General features: G+C 34.7%; 1 protein-coding gene across 1 annotated transcript in view; it reads right to left on the reverse strand.

The window, feature by feature from the left end:
• The window catches only part of LOC106172532 (acyloxyacyl hydrolase), a 19,976-nt gene continuing 2,548 nt past the window's right edge, over positions 1–17,428 (reverse strand). Inside the window, exons 3-18 of the mRNA XM_013553293.2 lie at positions 10,546–10,645; positions 10,049–10,111; positions 9,642–9,730; positions 8,066–8,126; positions 7,773–7,843; positions 7,538–7,586; positions 6,899–7,112; positions 6,284–6,397; positions 5,865–5,901; positions 5,518–5,592; positions 5,117–5,192; positions 4,474–4,629; positions 3,980–4,039; positions 3,426–3,528; positions 2,603–2,685; positions 1–2,049 (exon numbers count right to left, since the gene is read on the reverse strand). Coding sequence (XP_013408747.2) covers positions 1,921–2,049; positions 2,603–2,685; positions 3,426–3,528; positions 3,980–4,039; positions 4,474–4,629; positions 5,117–5,192; positions 5,518–5,592; positions 5,865–5,901; positions 6,284–6,397; positions 6,899–7,112; positions 7,538–7,586; positions 7,773–7,843; positions 8,066–8,126; positions 9,642–9,730; positions 10,049–10,111; positions 10,546–10,645 — 1,480 coding nt within the window. The 3' untranslated portion in view covers positions 1–1,920. The remainder of the gene's footprint in view (positions 2,050–2,602; positions 2,686–3,425; positions 3,529–3,979; positions 4,040–4,473; positions 4,630–5,116; positions 5,193–5,517; positions 5,593–5,864; positions 5,902–6,283; positions 6,398–6,898; positions 7,113–7,537; positions 7,587–7,772; positions 7,844–8,065; positions 8,127–9,641; positions 9,731–10,048; positions 10,112–10,545; positions 10,646–17,428) is intronic.

Below are 17,428 nucleotides of genomic sequence, written 5' to 3' on the forward strand. Positions count from 1 at the left end.
TAATCTCCAAGTTTCTTTTATTACAAATATAATTCTTTCTTACAACAGAAGGCTAATTTTCTTTGGCCATATTACCCGTTGATAGATTTCCTTTGCTTCAGTAAATATCATAGTCAAGTCACCATAATTGTCAACTGGGACAAGTCACACAGGAGAACTTGAGACCGAAAGTTGGTCTTAACTTGAATAAATAATTTGGTCTATTTTGATTCCAGGTAAATAGTCAGTAGTCCACTTGAATAAAGTGACTTTTTGTTAAAAACTGGCACAATACAACCTGCAGGCGGGAGACTACTGGATCAAAGCCCACTAAAATTTTGACCAGTTGACAGCAACTTAGGGTCTCTAGGCATTTTGTGAAATCTACCTATACATGATCAAAATGACTGAATATACTTGTGGGATATCTGCATGGTTTAGGCACCTCAGAAAGGAGAGCTTTCCACAATGATTAAATTACATTATTGCTTATAATAGAGACAAACACAATAACCCCTATATAAATGTCTACATTTCTGAACTGTCTCATAACTGGACTGGAGAAATCTTTCAAAGGGAGACAAATTCTCTGCCTTACATACAAGCTGTAGCTCAAGCTTCAAAAGCTGTGTGCCAGCTTCCTCATACATTAAAATTTTCTGATATGCTTGCTTATCAGATAATTTGTATACGTGGAGAATTGACAATGAAGACGCTGGTAAACATCAGAAATGAAGCTCAGGAAAAGTTACCCATGGCTATAGAAAAAAGTTTATCCTTTAAGTAAAAAACAACAAAAAAGGATTTTCTTTATCCATAAGCTGACTAATATTGTTCTAGGTAATAACACGATGAATAAATGTCATTCCAAATCAGCACTCTGACTCCAAAATAAATAGTAGAGAATGTGTTCACAAACATCACCAGTGTAGTAGTGTCTTGAAGAACAGTTTCTTCACTGTCATTAGATGAAAAGAAAAATTGACACTGCAATCATTAAAAAATGTTCAAACTGGGAAACAGAAAAAATAGTTATTTTTACAGAAAAATATGTCTAAAGATGGAGACAGCTGTTCTTGAAGTTTCATTCAAAACTCACATTTTGTAAAGTGACCAGAAAATAGGATTAACAATACATAAATAACTTGATAATATTCTATAAAACTTTACTACCAAATATTACTCCAATTACATTGTCTTGGGTATATAACAAATTAATCAGCGACTAGTTTATACAACAATGAATGAGATATTATAACATCTTGATAATATTCTATAAATCTTATTACCAAATATTACTTCAATTACATTGTCTTGGGTATATAATAAATTAATCAGCGACTAGTTTATGGAACAATGAACGAGACATAATTGTGCAAAAATATGGGAAATGAAGTCATCAGCGTGACAAAAGCATAACAAGCCCTGCTTAATATATATAATAAATATTATAAATTATAGACAATGTTGCATATTTGACACCATTTGTCACTGTCAGCATGAATACTGTGATAAATTTCACAAAAGCTAAATAAGAGCACACAAAATGTGGGAACCATTTCCAAACATGCTGAGTACACAAAAATAAAGCTTCAGTCCATTTACTGTAATTCTCAATGAAGATGTTATTGCATTTAGAAAAAACCCTGAGCGAAAAATAACAAAGTAAATAAGGAAGTCACATTTGATTACTGCACTTCCCTCATTATGAACATCTTCCCCTGTTAAATATCACAATCAACCTGACTTTTTCTTACAAACAGTATTGTCCAGAAGTAACTAATAATAGCACAACAGATGAGTGACTTTCAATATCTGACTAGCCCTTGGCATAACCCCCTTCCCCCTTCTAGTAATCTTAGAAAACTTCAGTAAAATAAATCTAGAAATTTGAGACTAAATTTTTCTTTCCAATAATTTATTATAATATATTGAGACAGCTTAGTACCCTCCTTGGTCTTTGAATATTTTGAGTATCTCCTCGTTATGTGGATTTTCCTTTCCTAGGAATCCAGGGAGGTTCCTCTCCAGGTAATCCCACACGATGTCTGAGAACATGGCGTTTGCCATCTGGAAATTTAAAAAATCATATTATATTTCTTGTTTAAAGGACCGTTCATATGAAAAATCTATTTTCTATTTGCGGTATCTTGTGATCACTCCGAGTGCAGCCAAGAATTAATTACAGCTTTGGAAGTAACTGGGTCGCGCTGCCAGTAATTACGCCATGGGGTATTCAGGGCACAGACCGTGATCACAAGATACCGCAAATAGAAAATAGATTTTTAGAAAATAGACTTTCCATGTGAACGGTCCCCAATTTTATCATATTATTTATACAAAATGTTAAAGGCCCCATTCAGAATAGGGGACTAACTAGTCCAAGAGTCAACTTGAATACTTCTCCAAAGAATATCTATTCAGTGTCTATTAGCGGATTAGACAGCAAGCTTTGCAGTGGGTCACCATATTTGACCCTCGGACTTGTTAGTCCCGTATTCTGAATGGGGTTTGGGTGGTGGAAGCCAAGGACTGGTTCTGTAACTTACCAACCACCAGTGCCACATTATATTATGCAGTGTTGCATTAGGTTATAATACATTAAATACAGCATTTAATTTACCTGATTTGGGTGGAAGCCATCAACTGGTTCAATCAGTTGCCAGCCAGTGCCAGGACCATGTGTTTTCTCCCATTCAACAAACACTAGAATCAGCAATACATTTTACTTTCATCCAAAATATTTATTTATTTATTTATCATTATTATTATTATTATGGTACTATTACAATAAATGTTGGGGGACAACTTCAAAAATTTTCAAAAGGTAGATTTTAACCAAATAATTTACAAAAAGATCAGTGGTGTGACTATTTAAAAAATAAATATAAAATTTCAAAACAATACATCTGTATGAAACATGGTTTCACACACCCACATACAATAATTTAAAACTTATTCTGGCCAATGTGGCAGTCCATGTAACCAATATCGCACACACGCAAACACTCACACACACATGCATGCACACACACACACACACACACACACACACACACCCCAGTGACTTACACTAGCCAATGGGACAGTCTATATAACCAATATCACACACACACACACACACACACACACACACACACACACACACACCAGTGACTTACACTAGCCAATGGGACAGTCTATATAACCAATATCACACACACACACACACACACACACACACACACACACACACACACACCAGTGACTTACACTAAATGTTAAAGTATTTGAGTATTGTTATTTTTAGACTTTTTAATTATTTGTAAAGTGCATTGAAATGTAAAAAACAGAATGCGCTATATAAGAAATAAATATTATTATTATTATTATTACACTAGCCAATGGGACAGTCTATATAACCAATATCACACACACACGCACACACACACACACCAGTGACTTACACTGGCCAATGGGACAGTCTATATAACCAATATCAAAGTTGGGGTAAGTGTGGTTGTATTGCTTGGCCATATCCTTCATCACCTGACTCAGCTCCTTGGCTCTCTGGAGGAAATAAAATCATTTTAACCATAGTTACTTTACATGAACATCATTTTAACCTCTACATCTTTTTGGTTTTGTAGTATGGACATGTTAGAACAGTTTTAAAATTGTGATCAGTCAGTCCAAGGGTCCAGTAACAATTTTTAAGAGCTGCCATTTTTCAGTGCACAGTCCAGCATAAGTTCTTTAGTCAGGCAAGTTTTTATAACCGCCATCCCGAATGTCCAACTGTTGAAACATTTTAACATATCTGCTCATTTACTCATAAAACTATTCCAACTACCCGTAAAACTGAATGCTAGTATTTCTTGCACCGCCATCTTTCCCTTCCTTATAGCCAAATCAGTGGTGTTGATTTTCACCAGTAGCCACTGACCCAGATGTAGTACTGACAACAAATATCATTGGAGAATATTTTTAGCTTAAGTTCAGCAAAATCTTCTCAACTTACCTGAGATGTCAGATCTCTTAATGTGGAGTTGGTGCTCAACCAGCCCTGACATGGTGTCACCTGGAGATATATGTGTAATAGCATTAGTCTCTGCAGTGTGACAGTGTGTTAGATGTGACAGTGTGTTAGCTATGACAGTGTGTTAGATGTGACAGTGTTGAGTTTCCTTTGTTCGTATCAGTGTCTGTGATGTAACGATGTCGTAGCTTATAAAAATGCTGGCTGTTATCATAACTTTTATAACTATGTTGAATAATTATGCTCTCATTGCTGATTGTATCAGATTTAGGAAACAATGTCATTGTCAAAAATTGTGTTTGCTTTTGACCTTATTTGTTTGGTTCCTTGCCAGCAAACATGCATGCATATGTTGCTTGCAGGTGCAAGAGAGAGGATTACCTCCGGGTCAGCTCCATTACTCAAACACTAACCCCAAAAGAATATTAACAGTATTCACACACATGCACATGTGCACGTGCGTGTATACAGCTTACCTGTAAACATGAGAACCACTTATAGAGATCTGGATACGTGACATCCTTTTTGTACTGTCCTATAGGGTGGTAACGCTCGTGGAGATATTTGTACAAAAACCTGCCGTCAGCCATTCCTATCATCAGGAGGTGGCTGCCTTTTGGAAGCTGAGAAGCCTGCAAGTAGAAAGATCATATTAACTGTAATGGTCACTTTAGTAAGGATATCTCTGAAACAACAGAAAAGATTAGCACGGCATATTTCATTGTTTATTTCAACACTGTACAGACATGATACTACTGTGGTGTCTGTCCTAACCCAAAATTATTTGATCTTTACACACACACACACACACACACATGCACGCATGCACGCACGCACGCACGCACACACACACACACACACACACACACTATATAAAACTTTTAACATACACCCAACTTTTAAAATAAAACTTTTGAACAGGTTTTCATATACTTGTATTATATATCACCTCTATTTGTAGATAAATTTTTGTCAATATGAAACTGGTTTATCACAATAGAAGCATGTACATGATTAATATTTTGTATAAAGAAATAAGCAGCTACTGTAATATATCTGATATTATAAATTAAAATAAAGTTCTAAGTTGGGAAGTCTTAGCTAATTCATTTTACTTACGAGATAGTGCAGTGTGCCGTTAATGTTTTTTTGCATATCTTCAGTTGTTGTCATGTGCTTTAATGTGTCTGGATAACTGTTTAAAGCAACAAAGTTTATCAAAAATGTTCATAAAGCACAGGTTGGCAATGATTACATGTAAAATGTTTACAAATTAAAACATTAAAAAAATGGCAAATTGTCAAAGGTCTGGCTCAATACAAACAAAATAACACCAACAACAGCAAACTTTAAAAAAATTAATAATACATAAAGATAATGATTGTGAAAATAAAAAAATATTAAATACAAAAGTAAGCCAAGACTAAGGAATGCTCTGGGTATGTTAATTCAAAATAAATACAGTGCACGAAATTTAAGACAAAAGCAAACCAATATCATGCATCTTTGGCAAAACTTACTGGTTGCAAACGTCGTTCCCTACCAATTCTAATATTACAAGTGCAGGTTGATCTCTCTGTATATGACGCTTGAATCTGTGGATAAAGAAAGTGAAACATATAACCGCATTACACTTTATTTTACTATTGGAGTATTTGATAAAACCATTCATACAATTTTATCTCTCCAATGTCTCTTTTATCAATAAAATATGTGGAAATGCCAAGCACATTTTATTCAAATGATCGTTTATCAATTTAAAAGACTAATCAAACAGATAATATGACGGATTCTAATCTAAGCAAAACATGATTAAGATTTCAAACTAAAAAAGACAAATGTTGCTGTAGATCATATTTTTTCTCACCTTTTTTGATATTTTTGAAGATCAAATGAATTAGCACCTAGAATTAATCAAAAATTAAAAACAAATTTCATAAATTTGATGACATATTTTGAAGCCTACTATTTCATTTGACTGTACATTTGATTGTTCATTAAAAATAGCAATCAGGTAAAGGAAAGAACGCTTATAAATGTTCAAAATATTAATTTATACTTCCAAATTGCAAATGGAAGCCTTTTAAGAGAAACTAAAACAACCCAAAATCACAAATAACAGAATATGATAAAGATTAACAAAAAAAGCAAAAGAATTACTAAATATAATTACAGAATAAGTAAATACACACATATATAACTGTAAGAGAGATATGGAGCAAGAGAGAGAGGAGAGGAAACAGAGAGAAAGAGAAAGAATCCTAAATAAAGAGAGTTTCACTTTACCATTGACGGCCAGGTTATTGTAGTCCCTGTGATTGCACCTGTTGCGTAATTTAAGACGGTGATATACAGACCGTGTGGGACCAGATATGATAGGCCAGCTGATGTTCTTGTACCCTGAATTCAAGTGATGCATAAGAACATATTTAACAGACTGTGCCAGTGTAGAAGATGTAAAAGTGTGGCAGGTGTGGTGTGTTGGGTGTGATAGTATTGACACTTGACAGGTGGACAGTGCACTGATGTGCCGGTGTGAAACATGCATCTCAGATGTACCACTGTCTTAGATATGACAATGTGTTACATATGACAGTTTGCAGATTGTGACAGTATTTAAGATAAAACAATGAAACAGAATTAAAATGTGCTACGAATCCCAGTGTGTTAGGTGTGACACTGGTGACAGTCACAGCAGCATTACAGGAGACAGACTGTCCAAGTGACTTAAGTCACATCACTCACCAGTAGAAGTGAATGTATTTGGTATATTGTGTTACAGAAGAGAGACTGTCACAATGTCATCACTCATCAGTGGAAATGCTGCTGTATTTGGTATCATATTGTGTTAGATGTGACAGTGTGTTAGAGAAGACAGACTGCCACGATGTCATCACTCACCAGTGGAAGCAGACAGCTGTGGCCAGTCCCCCTCATTTTCTATCACAAAGCTCAAGTTGGCAAATGTGTCCTTGGTAATCTCTGAGGGTGTAAACCACTGCGGTGGGGCGTGGAAGTGGGCACCGACCGAGTCTCCTAGTGTAACCACGCCTATACTGCCAGTCTCACTGCAGAACTTGTCTTCATACGGCTGTCCTGACTCTGGGTCCACACCCTGGGATTAAAATAAATGTTAAAAGAAAAAAATTTTATAATGACTCAGAATGTTCAACAGGTGCCAACATGTGTACATAATCTCTGTAACGTTCCTATAAACCCTTAACTTTAGTCTAAAAAAATACAGTGTTTATCTCCAACTTTTAAAGTTATATTTAAATTATTTATGTTTTATGATCATTTATACAGTAATATAAACTAATACCTTTGGCAAGTGCAAAAAATAACTTCAAGTTGAGACATCATATAAAAATTTTATATCAGATTTACAAATTTATCATATTTCTTACAAAAAAATTTTTACTTATTAAAATATTTAAAAGTAGAAGTTAATTTTATGTATTCAAGTCTAAAACATATTTTTTCAGTGCATGAACGGAATTTATCAAAATATCTGTTTTCTGGAATGTTAAAAAAACTTACATATATTCCATTGCAGTTGCTATCTCGCTTTCTGTCAGAGTCTACTGGCCTGCAAAACACAATGAAAAGGAAATAATTCTATGAGAGTACACATTTTTAAGTCAAACCTATCTTTCAAGGAATGCTTATATCATGGGAAACAAAAAAAAAAAAAAAAACTCTAGCATTATTTGAATTTTCTACAAACAAGGTAAAAAAATAAGAGAGTATCTGTAGTGGAGATGGGAAGCAGTACCTTGCTCCTGGATGATAGTCTGCCACCAGGTCGTGACAGTCTTTGCCTCGCCAAGATGAGCCACGTAGAGTCTGTAAATAAAAATTATATATATTAGTGCAAATAGGTTATTCAGAATTTTATAAATTTGGGTAAATTTTCTTGCTTGGCTGAAGAAGATAAAACGTAAAATGCAATTCACACCTGGGCCATTAAAGTATCTGTAAAGAAGAAAACAATTCTGATATGATCTGAGATAAGAATTTTAATCAAACAAAACAAACATAAATAAATGAATAAATGGAGGTACTTACAGAAATGATACTAAATCCATCCCCATCCAGATCTTCCCCAGGTTGATGTTCATCAAATATCCTATTAATAGAAATCAGACCTAAAATAGCAACGTCACACATGACTGTGCAAACATGCTGCCAAGCACAGGACCAGACAGACAAACAGAGAAAGAGACACACACACATGTATCATGTATTATTCAATGTTTATCTTTCCAGTAACTGACAGTCTGTGGGAGTAGTAGAGGATGAAACCCATGTTACTTGCATTATATCACATACTACACACACACATGTATGCACATACTGATAAACACGCACACAAACACAGTACAAAAGCATGCCCACACCGTCTGCATTTGTCTAATAACCTTTAGTGTCTTGTGCCATTTGAACTTTACCACCTCCCTTTAAATCAAGACAAAAAAGTCACTCAACAAAATCCACACCAAGACAGCCATATGATATGGGTAACATATATCCAGTTTCACTTTTGTCGTTCATCCACAGGTTGCATACTCAGCTGCCATTGTCACAGGGGGCTTCTATCAACATACAACTAACAATGGTTCAATAGACAGGTCCATTTACTGACCGTTGTCACTGGGAGCTTCTATCAACATACACCACACAATGGGTCAACGGACAGGTCCAGTTTCTGACCCTGGCACAGTTACAAACTCTACTTTTTTGTGCGTATTCCACACACTGACTGAAGAAGTTCTGAAAGGCTTAGGGTGCTTTCCCAGAGATTTAGATCGATCTAAAGATTAAGATTTAGATCGACCTAACTCCCTGGGGGTTCAGGCTAAATTGCAGTCAGCCAAGCGGGCACCATAGTTAATTACCCCCTTACAGCTATTAGTTGGCGGGACAGACGTTTAAGACGGCCAAGCTGACAGTAATCTAGTGAGACTCCCCACAGGGATAGATCGATCTAAAAATCTATGGAAATGGGGTGTTATAGTGGCCATTTCATCCAAGAAAATAGTACATGATTTGGCACAAAAGTCACAAAAGTCTGACTTCACTAAAATGTCCATAAATTTGGCTAAGATGGATCCAACAGGCTATAGAAAGTATTAATTTACATACAAACACATTATTTCTAATGTGTACAGGCAAATGCACACACACACACACACTTTGGCCTATCAAAGTACACATGGCTATACACAATCCTAACAATACCCTTACAGATCACGAGATACTGACAAGTCTTGGTACTGCATTATACCTATATATAGAATGTTTACTAACAATGTTTGTTATCTCTCTCAGTTTTCTCTTTCTCAAGTCAAACTTGAACCCCTTTTCCATTATATTTACTTTAAATTGTCATCAGAGGTTTATTGTCAGTAATTATTAATTAACCACAAGCATATTCAGCTCATCTTTGTACAATTCAGTCACCAGTTTAAACACACAAACACATGAAAGAAAAATAGAAAGAAAAAGAATGATGACTAACAACTATGAAAAGAATTCTACACATAAATTTATGGAAAGAATTTTGTACACAATGCACATATCATCTCATATAAAAGAAAATATTTTATATTCAAAAGATCTATTGGTTTATTTTTCAGATTACCTCTCTAAGTAGTCACAGAGATATTTCAAACCAGGAAGAGAACAAATATCAAACTTCCTCAGCAAGATGTTTGCCAAATCTTTTTCAAACTGAAAGTAAAAGTACATATGATGTGGTAAGTTAGATATTTCCCCCACTGAATCTCACAATAAAACTACTGGCATACCTAAACTGCCATTAGACAAGCATATAACTGATTAAATATAATTTTTAAAAAAATCAATTAATTTGGGCTATAGATTATACGAAGTTATAAAACCATAAATGCTATATTTAAATTGTATAATTCTACAGGCTTTTTAGAATATAGAACATTGTCTTTATCTCAGTTCTACAAAGTCAGCACATGTTGCACAGTTAGATGAATGTGCTCTTTTGGGTAAAAGTAACAAAATTAATCAATGTACCGTCTGTATGAGATGTCTTTTCATTCTTTCCTGTCCTCTCTTTATACCTTTGTGCAGGCCATGCTGTAAGACAACACAAACAAATTATACAGTAATGAAACCAAACATGATAAGAATTGCAGTGGACTAAATTTATTTTGGACTCTCACTAATATGCCATTAAAATTTGAGGGTTTCCCATGAATCAAAAGAAAAACTGAATTAAAACAATAAAAAGCAGTGTCATGTGTGTACTGGTCAAAAGTACAGAAAAGGAACAAATGAACAATTTTGGAGAATATTTTCAATTTTCACCTTTGTCTTTTTAATGCAGCTAATAAATAATCTCAAGCTAAATTGAAATATTGTGCTCTAAAACTATCATTTTTTCATTAATACTTTCATTACAAAAATGGCTAAAAATAGTCTGTCATCTGATTTTAGCAGTTTCAGCTAATCACCTAAGACTTTAGACTGTTCCAAGATACAGGCCACAAGTCACACTAAGTCACTCTTACCTTTGGCTCTGGAAACAGATGACACGTGTCGCTTCCTTTTTCTGTGTAGCAAAGTTTTAAACTGTGACAGATAACATCTGGTGTCTCGTTGTTCTCAAAACTGGAAAGTTGTAACATGTAAGAGAGTGTTTTTCTAAAGTTTCCATGTGTCAGTGTTGATTATGATATATAATTCACTTGATATCTCTTACAAAAAAGTCCAATAGGATCCTATAAGATCCTATAGGATTCTACAGGATATCGGCCCAATTTCCTATAGGATCCTATAAGACTTTGTCATTAGGGATAAAATGCAACAAAAATGTGTGGCTTGTGTAAGCAGAGCTATTACTTCCTCATAACTTCTTTCATAATTTTTAAAAAGTTTCCATCACACAAATATGTGTCATTTTCCTGGACCAAACACAAGTAATAAGAAACTTAGGGTGTATTCCCAGAGATTTAGATCGATCCAGGGATTAAGATTTAGATCGACCTAACTCCCCGGGGGTTCACGCTAAATTGCAGTCAGCCGAGCGCGCACCAAAGTTAATTACCCCCTTACAGCTTTCAGTAGGCGGGACAGATGCTTAAGCCGGCTAAGCTGACAGTAATCTAGTGAGACTCCCCACAGGGATAGATCGATCTAAAATCTATGGAAATGGGGTCTTAAACATGAAGAAAATATTTTAAACAAGGCAGCAAAGCTGTCAAATGTACAGACAAAAAACAGAAAATAAAGATGCAAAAAAAGGTCATTTTGTCAATTTTGATGCAATAATAAATAATGCTTATAATAGCACTGTCAGTCAACACTGAATTTTAATCATGCACAACAGGTAACATGGTCAATAACAGGACGGGCCCTGAGATATTTTCTGACAGTATTCCAAAGTATCTATGTTGATCCATCCTCCATTTTGATGGTCTTCCAACAGAAAAAAATAGATACCAGTCAATATAAACTTAATAACCTGTCTTCAAGAAGACCCAGAAGATGGTCTCAATCCACCCCTTCAATAAGATTACAGTTTCAGGACCATGAGAGACTATAGTCACATGATGAAAGTCTCAATATTTGAAAAATGATGACAGTGCATAAAATAATTTTATATAATGTTTAAAGACATAAAAAACAATACAATTGCTTATGTGGAAATACAGAAAATGTGCAGAGCCTCGAGCGGATGAGAGTTAAAAGTCACAAATGCAAGTGTTTGAGAAAAAATTGTAAAGGAAAACCCAACAAAACTAGAAAACCACCGAGAGTGCAGACCTCTGCCAAGGCAGCAATTGTTGATTATTGTTGATTATTGAGCCAGACCACCACTAAAAACTAATCATTGTCCTCTTTGGCCCAATTCTGACAGTTCCTGAAAATTTCAGCAAAATCGGTCCATTACTTTTTGAGTTATGTTGATGACAGACAAACAGGGGTGAAAATATAACCTCCTAGGCAGAGCCTGAGGTAAATATAATTTCAATGAAGCTGCCATTCAAACTTTTAATCTTTGATTATATATATATATATATATATATATATATATATATATATATATATATATAATAACCTGCATAATTATCACTGCTTCCTTATTATTAATCTAGCAGAGAGCTTAACTTTTGGGAGTTTACAAGGAAATATCAACAAGTGTGCTTTATGTAATCTCCTTTAATGGCCTATCAATTAGGCAAATTACTTTATAACTCAGAAATTAGCTACGTGATACCCAAGGGATATTAACAGACTGACCCTCTCAAAGGTCTTTCAGGCCCATAAGTCACATTTTAAGAAAAGCACAAAACAATAATGCACAAAATAGGAGACTACCAATTCTGATGCAATAATACATTATGTTTTACTGCACAGTCAACATCAAATTTTAATTATGCACAACAGGTAACAACGACGAAAGTAAAAGCATAAGGCTTCAGGCCCATCAGAGTTCAAGTTTATACTTAGAAAGTGCCAGAATGAGAAAAATGAAAATTTCACACAAAATTGCATAAATTCAATAATAAATGATAACCCAATTGACCTGGCTTTCTAATTTGAACTGCATGCCAATCCTAAAAATCATACTTGTAAGTTAAAAATAATAATAAGTAACACAGTTTTCTTTTCATAATGTTTGCAGTAGCAATGCAAAAATATTGTTGTCAATTTTGATGTAACATTACATAATAAATTATAGAATAATTATCACCAATCTTTGATTATTGACAATAAATAGCATGGACATGTAGAAAATTTGATTACCATTCGGCTTCATGTCCATGGGAGCTCCGAGTCCCACAATGAATATGCCAAAAAGATAAAGAATATTTCACTCAAATGTATAACTTCCAGAAAAAGAAGCCAATTAGACTGCTTTTCCAACTCATTCTGCATTTTAGTCCTGTCTTTCTTTTTTAAAGGTTTGACAGTCATAACACGGTTTTCCCATAATGCTCATCATAGCAGCAGCACCAAAAATTGTGTTTTGATGCAATATTCTATTTTGATGCAATATTACATAATGCTTAACAGCATAATGACCATCAATTTTTAATAATAGAATATTAGTAACATGGACATTCAGAAAACATGACAAGCAAAGGTCTTCAGGATCATGGAACTTCAAAGTCACACCTTGAAAATGCCAATAAGTGAAAAATTAAATTTTCACAAAAAACTTTTTAACTGTCAGAAAAAATTACCAAACAGACTGCATTGCCAACTAAAGCTGTATTTTAGACCTATGTTTCTTTCCTGTAAGTTTGAGAACGGTAATTGACATGATTTTTGTTAAATGGTCATTATGAGAGCAGTGCCCAAAATAGGGGTTTCTTCTAATTTTGATGCAATATTACATAATGTTTAACAGCATAATGACCATCAATTTTTAATAATGGAATATTAGTCACATGAACATTCAGAAAACGTGACTAGCAAAGGTCTGCAGGCTCATGGAACTTCAAAGTCACACCTTGAAAATGCCAATATGTGAAAAATTAAATTTTCACAAAAAACTGTTTAACTGCCAGAAAAAATTACCAAACAGACTGCATTGCCTACTGAAGCTGTATTTTAGCCCCATGTTTCTTTCCTGTAAGTTTGAAAACAGTAAGTGACATGGTTTTTGTAAATGGTCATCATGGGAGCAGTGCCCAAAATAGGGGTTTCTTCAAATTTTGATGCAATATTACATAATGTTTAACAGCATAATGACCATCAATTTTTAATAATAGAATATTAGTAACATGAACATTCAGAAAACGTGACAAGCAAAGGTCTGCAGGCTCATGGAACTTCAAAGTCACACCTTGAAAATGCCAATATGTGACAAATTAAATTTTCACAAAAAACTGTTTAACTGCCAGAAAAAAATTACCAAACAGACTGCATTGCCTACTGAAGCTGTATTTTAGCCCTATGTTTCTTTCCTGTAAGTTTGAAAACAGTAAGTGACATGGTTTTTCTTAAATGGTCATCATGGGAGCAGTGCCCAAAATAGGGGTTTCTTCAAGTTTTGATGCAATATTACATAATGTTTAACAGCATAATGACCATCAATTTTAATCATAAAATATTAGTATCATGAATATTCAGAAAATGTGATTAGCAAAGGTGCAGGCTCATGAAACTTCAAAGTCACATCTTAAAAATGCCAAAATGTAAACAAGACAGCACTGTTCTGAAATGGGTTTATTTCCATTTTTAACATAAAACAAAATAAACAGTTTGTTGCCATTTTTATATGACCAACTAAGAAAATTGATGAGATGGGAAAAATATCAATAGAACAGTGTTTAATGTCCAATTTCCTCCATTCCGAGATTCTGAACATAGTGGATGATTGAATCTGACAAACTGCAATGATGAGTTTATTACCATTTTTGACACTTTATTACACAATACACGATAACAAGTTTACCATCATTTTTACAAAATCAACTAGAGGATCAGAGAGGCGATACCGCCTCCGAATATTGTACCACCAGCTGGAGCAAGTGCATTCGTATAGACCCCCACATACACAAAAGAAGGGACACAGCCACCAGTCTTATGCTTGACAAGCTGTAAAAATGCAATCAACAAGGATTTTCAAAATATGCAAAAAAATAAATATAACTTAAAATGGTACAATCAAAGTTAAGTTCATCGTAAGGTAGGTCAAAGGTCAATTTCAAGGTCACAGTAAATTGCCAGTATATGACTTCATATTCAACTTTAATGGTAACTATGGACCTATCTCTGCCAGGTTTGGAGTTAAAAGAGAAAGAAATTTGCAAAGTTCAGTTCATAGTGAAAAGTAGGTCAAAGGTCAATTTCAAGGTCACATTTAGATTGCCAGTATATGACTTTCCATGCAAGTTCAATAGAAACTATGGACCTATCTCTGCCAGTTTTGGAGATAAAAGGGAACCAAAATTTGCAAAATTCAATTCATGATAAAAAGTAGGTCAAAGGTCAATTTCAAGGTCACACTTAGATTGCCAGTATATGACTTTCCATGCAAGTTCAATAGAAACTATGGACCTATCTCTGACTTCCTATTCAAGTTCAATAGTAACTATGGACCTATCTCTGCCAGTTTTGTAGATAAAAGGGAAAAAAATATGCAAAGTTCAGTTCATGGTGAAAAGTAGGTCAAAGGTCAATTTCAAGGTCACATTTAGATTGCCAGTATATGACTTCCTATTCAACTTCAATAGTAACTATGGACCTATCTCTGCCAGTTTTGGAGATATAAGGGACTATATGTTTTAATTTTGGAGTTACCATAATGTGCCATAAATTTCCTACAGAAAAAATTAATTAAAATAAAGAAAAGGTCATTTTCGTCAAAATTCTTGAAATAAGAGGTGCTCTGAAGTTCCAGATGTTCAAATTTGATGAAATAATGTCATTTTTGACCACAAGTTGTCTGCTTTGCCAAGCCTTATGTTTTATTTTTCCGGAGTTCAAAATTTATTATCCATTACCGTACTCCACATTTTGCTTTCACCACCAATATGTGCCAGTATATGACTTCCTATTCAAGTCCAATAAAAACTATGGACCTATCTCTGCCAGTTTTGGAGATAAAAGGGAAGCAAAATTTGCAAAGTTCAGTTCATGGTGAAAAGTAGGTCAAAGGTCAATTTCAAGGTCACATTTAGATTGCCAGTATATGACTTCCTATTCAACTTCAATAGTAACTATGGACCTATCTCTGCCAGTTTTGGAGATAAAAGGGAACCAAAATTTGCAAAGTTCAATTCATGATAAAAAGTAGGTCAAAGGTCAATTTCAAGGTCGAATTTAGATTGCCAGTATATGACTTCCTATTCAACTTCAATAGTAACTATGGACCTATCTCTGCCAGGTTTGGAGTTAAAAGAGAAAGAAATTAGCAGAGTTCAGTTCATAGTGAAAAGTAGGTCAAAGGTCAATTTCAAGGTCACATTTAGATTGCCAGTATATGACTTCCTATTCAACTTCAATAGTAACTATGGACCTATCTCTGCCAGTTTTGGAGATAAAAGGGAAGCAAAATTTGCAAAGTTCAGTTCATGGTGAAAAGTAGGTCAAAGGTCAATTTCAAGGTCACATTTAGATTGCCAGAATATGACTTCCTATTCAAGTTCAATAGAAACTATGGACCTATCTCTGCCAGTTTTGGAGATAAAAGGGAAGCAAAATTTGCAAAGTTCAATTCATGGTGAAAAGAAGGTCAAAGGTCAATTTCAAGGTCACATTTAGATTGCCAGTATATGACTTCCTATTCAACTTCAATAGTAACTATGGACCTATCTCTGCCAGTTTTGGAGATATAAGGGACTAAATGTTATAATTTTGGAGTTACCTTAATGTGCCATAAATTTCCTACAGAAAAAATTAATTAAAATAAAGAAAAGGTCATTTTGGTCGAAATTCTTGAAATGGGAGGTGCTCTGAAGTTCCAGAAGTTCAAATTTGATGAAATAATGTCATTTTTGAACACAAGTTGTCTGCTTTGCCAAGCCTTATGTTTTATTTTTCCAGAGTTCAAAATTTATTATCCATTACCGTACTTCACATTTTGCTTTCACCACCAATATGTACTTTTTGACACAGCGTAGCTCGAAAACCGTATGGAATACAAAAAAACAGAGACCACTTCCAGTGCTGGGCTTTACATGCTCTACAAAATGCAAAAAAGAATGGGTCTCTAGCATTAACGGTCCCCGAATTAGAGACAGTTTTCAGTTTCGGTATCTTATGGCCGCTACTCCCGTTAAAATGCACCGATTGACCCCAAATACACGGAGATGAAAGATGACCTGAAGGGTATCATTTTCCAATAATATTATTGGTTAAGTCTGTGTGGTGTCTGAATAACAGCGCAAATAATTTTTTTTTCGTAAAAAAATTCATTTTTTTGAAAAATTTGGCCTGTTTGACCTTGAAATAAAGGTCAAAGGTCAAATCCAAGGGCATATTTGAAATCTACACATATGACTTTTGGAAAGCCGTCTGTAGAAATTTTTCCCATAATTCCTTCCGTAGGGTAGATAATTAGCATTTAATTTTGCCATTTTTGGACAAGGGTGCATTGCAATGAATGCCACACTTAGACCCCAATACCGACAAAGCCCAAATTTTACGTGGAATGAGTTGAGATTATAGGTGACCTAAATCCATGAGATGGGTATGGGGGCCCTTACCGTCTAGGAGGAGAAGCGGTTACGGTAACATGGCGGCGGAGCCGGCGGAGCCGCAGGAGCCGGCGGAACGGACCGGACGGGACTAAAACCATGTGTACCGCCAGCGCTAACGCTGGTGGTACAATTAACAATGTTGTAAAGATGCAGGAAATATCAAACAAACACTTTTACGTATCTTATTAGTTAAATAATGAGACTGTTAACATGCCTAATAATTGAATCTGAGGAAATG

The sequence above is a fragment of the Lingula anatina genome, chromosome 4 (genome assembly GCF_051362555.1).
Source record: "Lingula anatina isolate TDL-2025a chromosome 4, LinAna3.0, whole genome shotgun sequence".
Classification (NCBI taxonomy): domain Eukaryota; kingdom Metazoa; phylum Brachiopoda; class Lingulata; order Lingulida; family Lingulidae; genus Lingula; species Lingula anatina.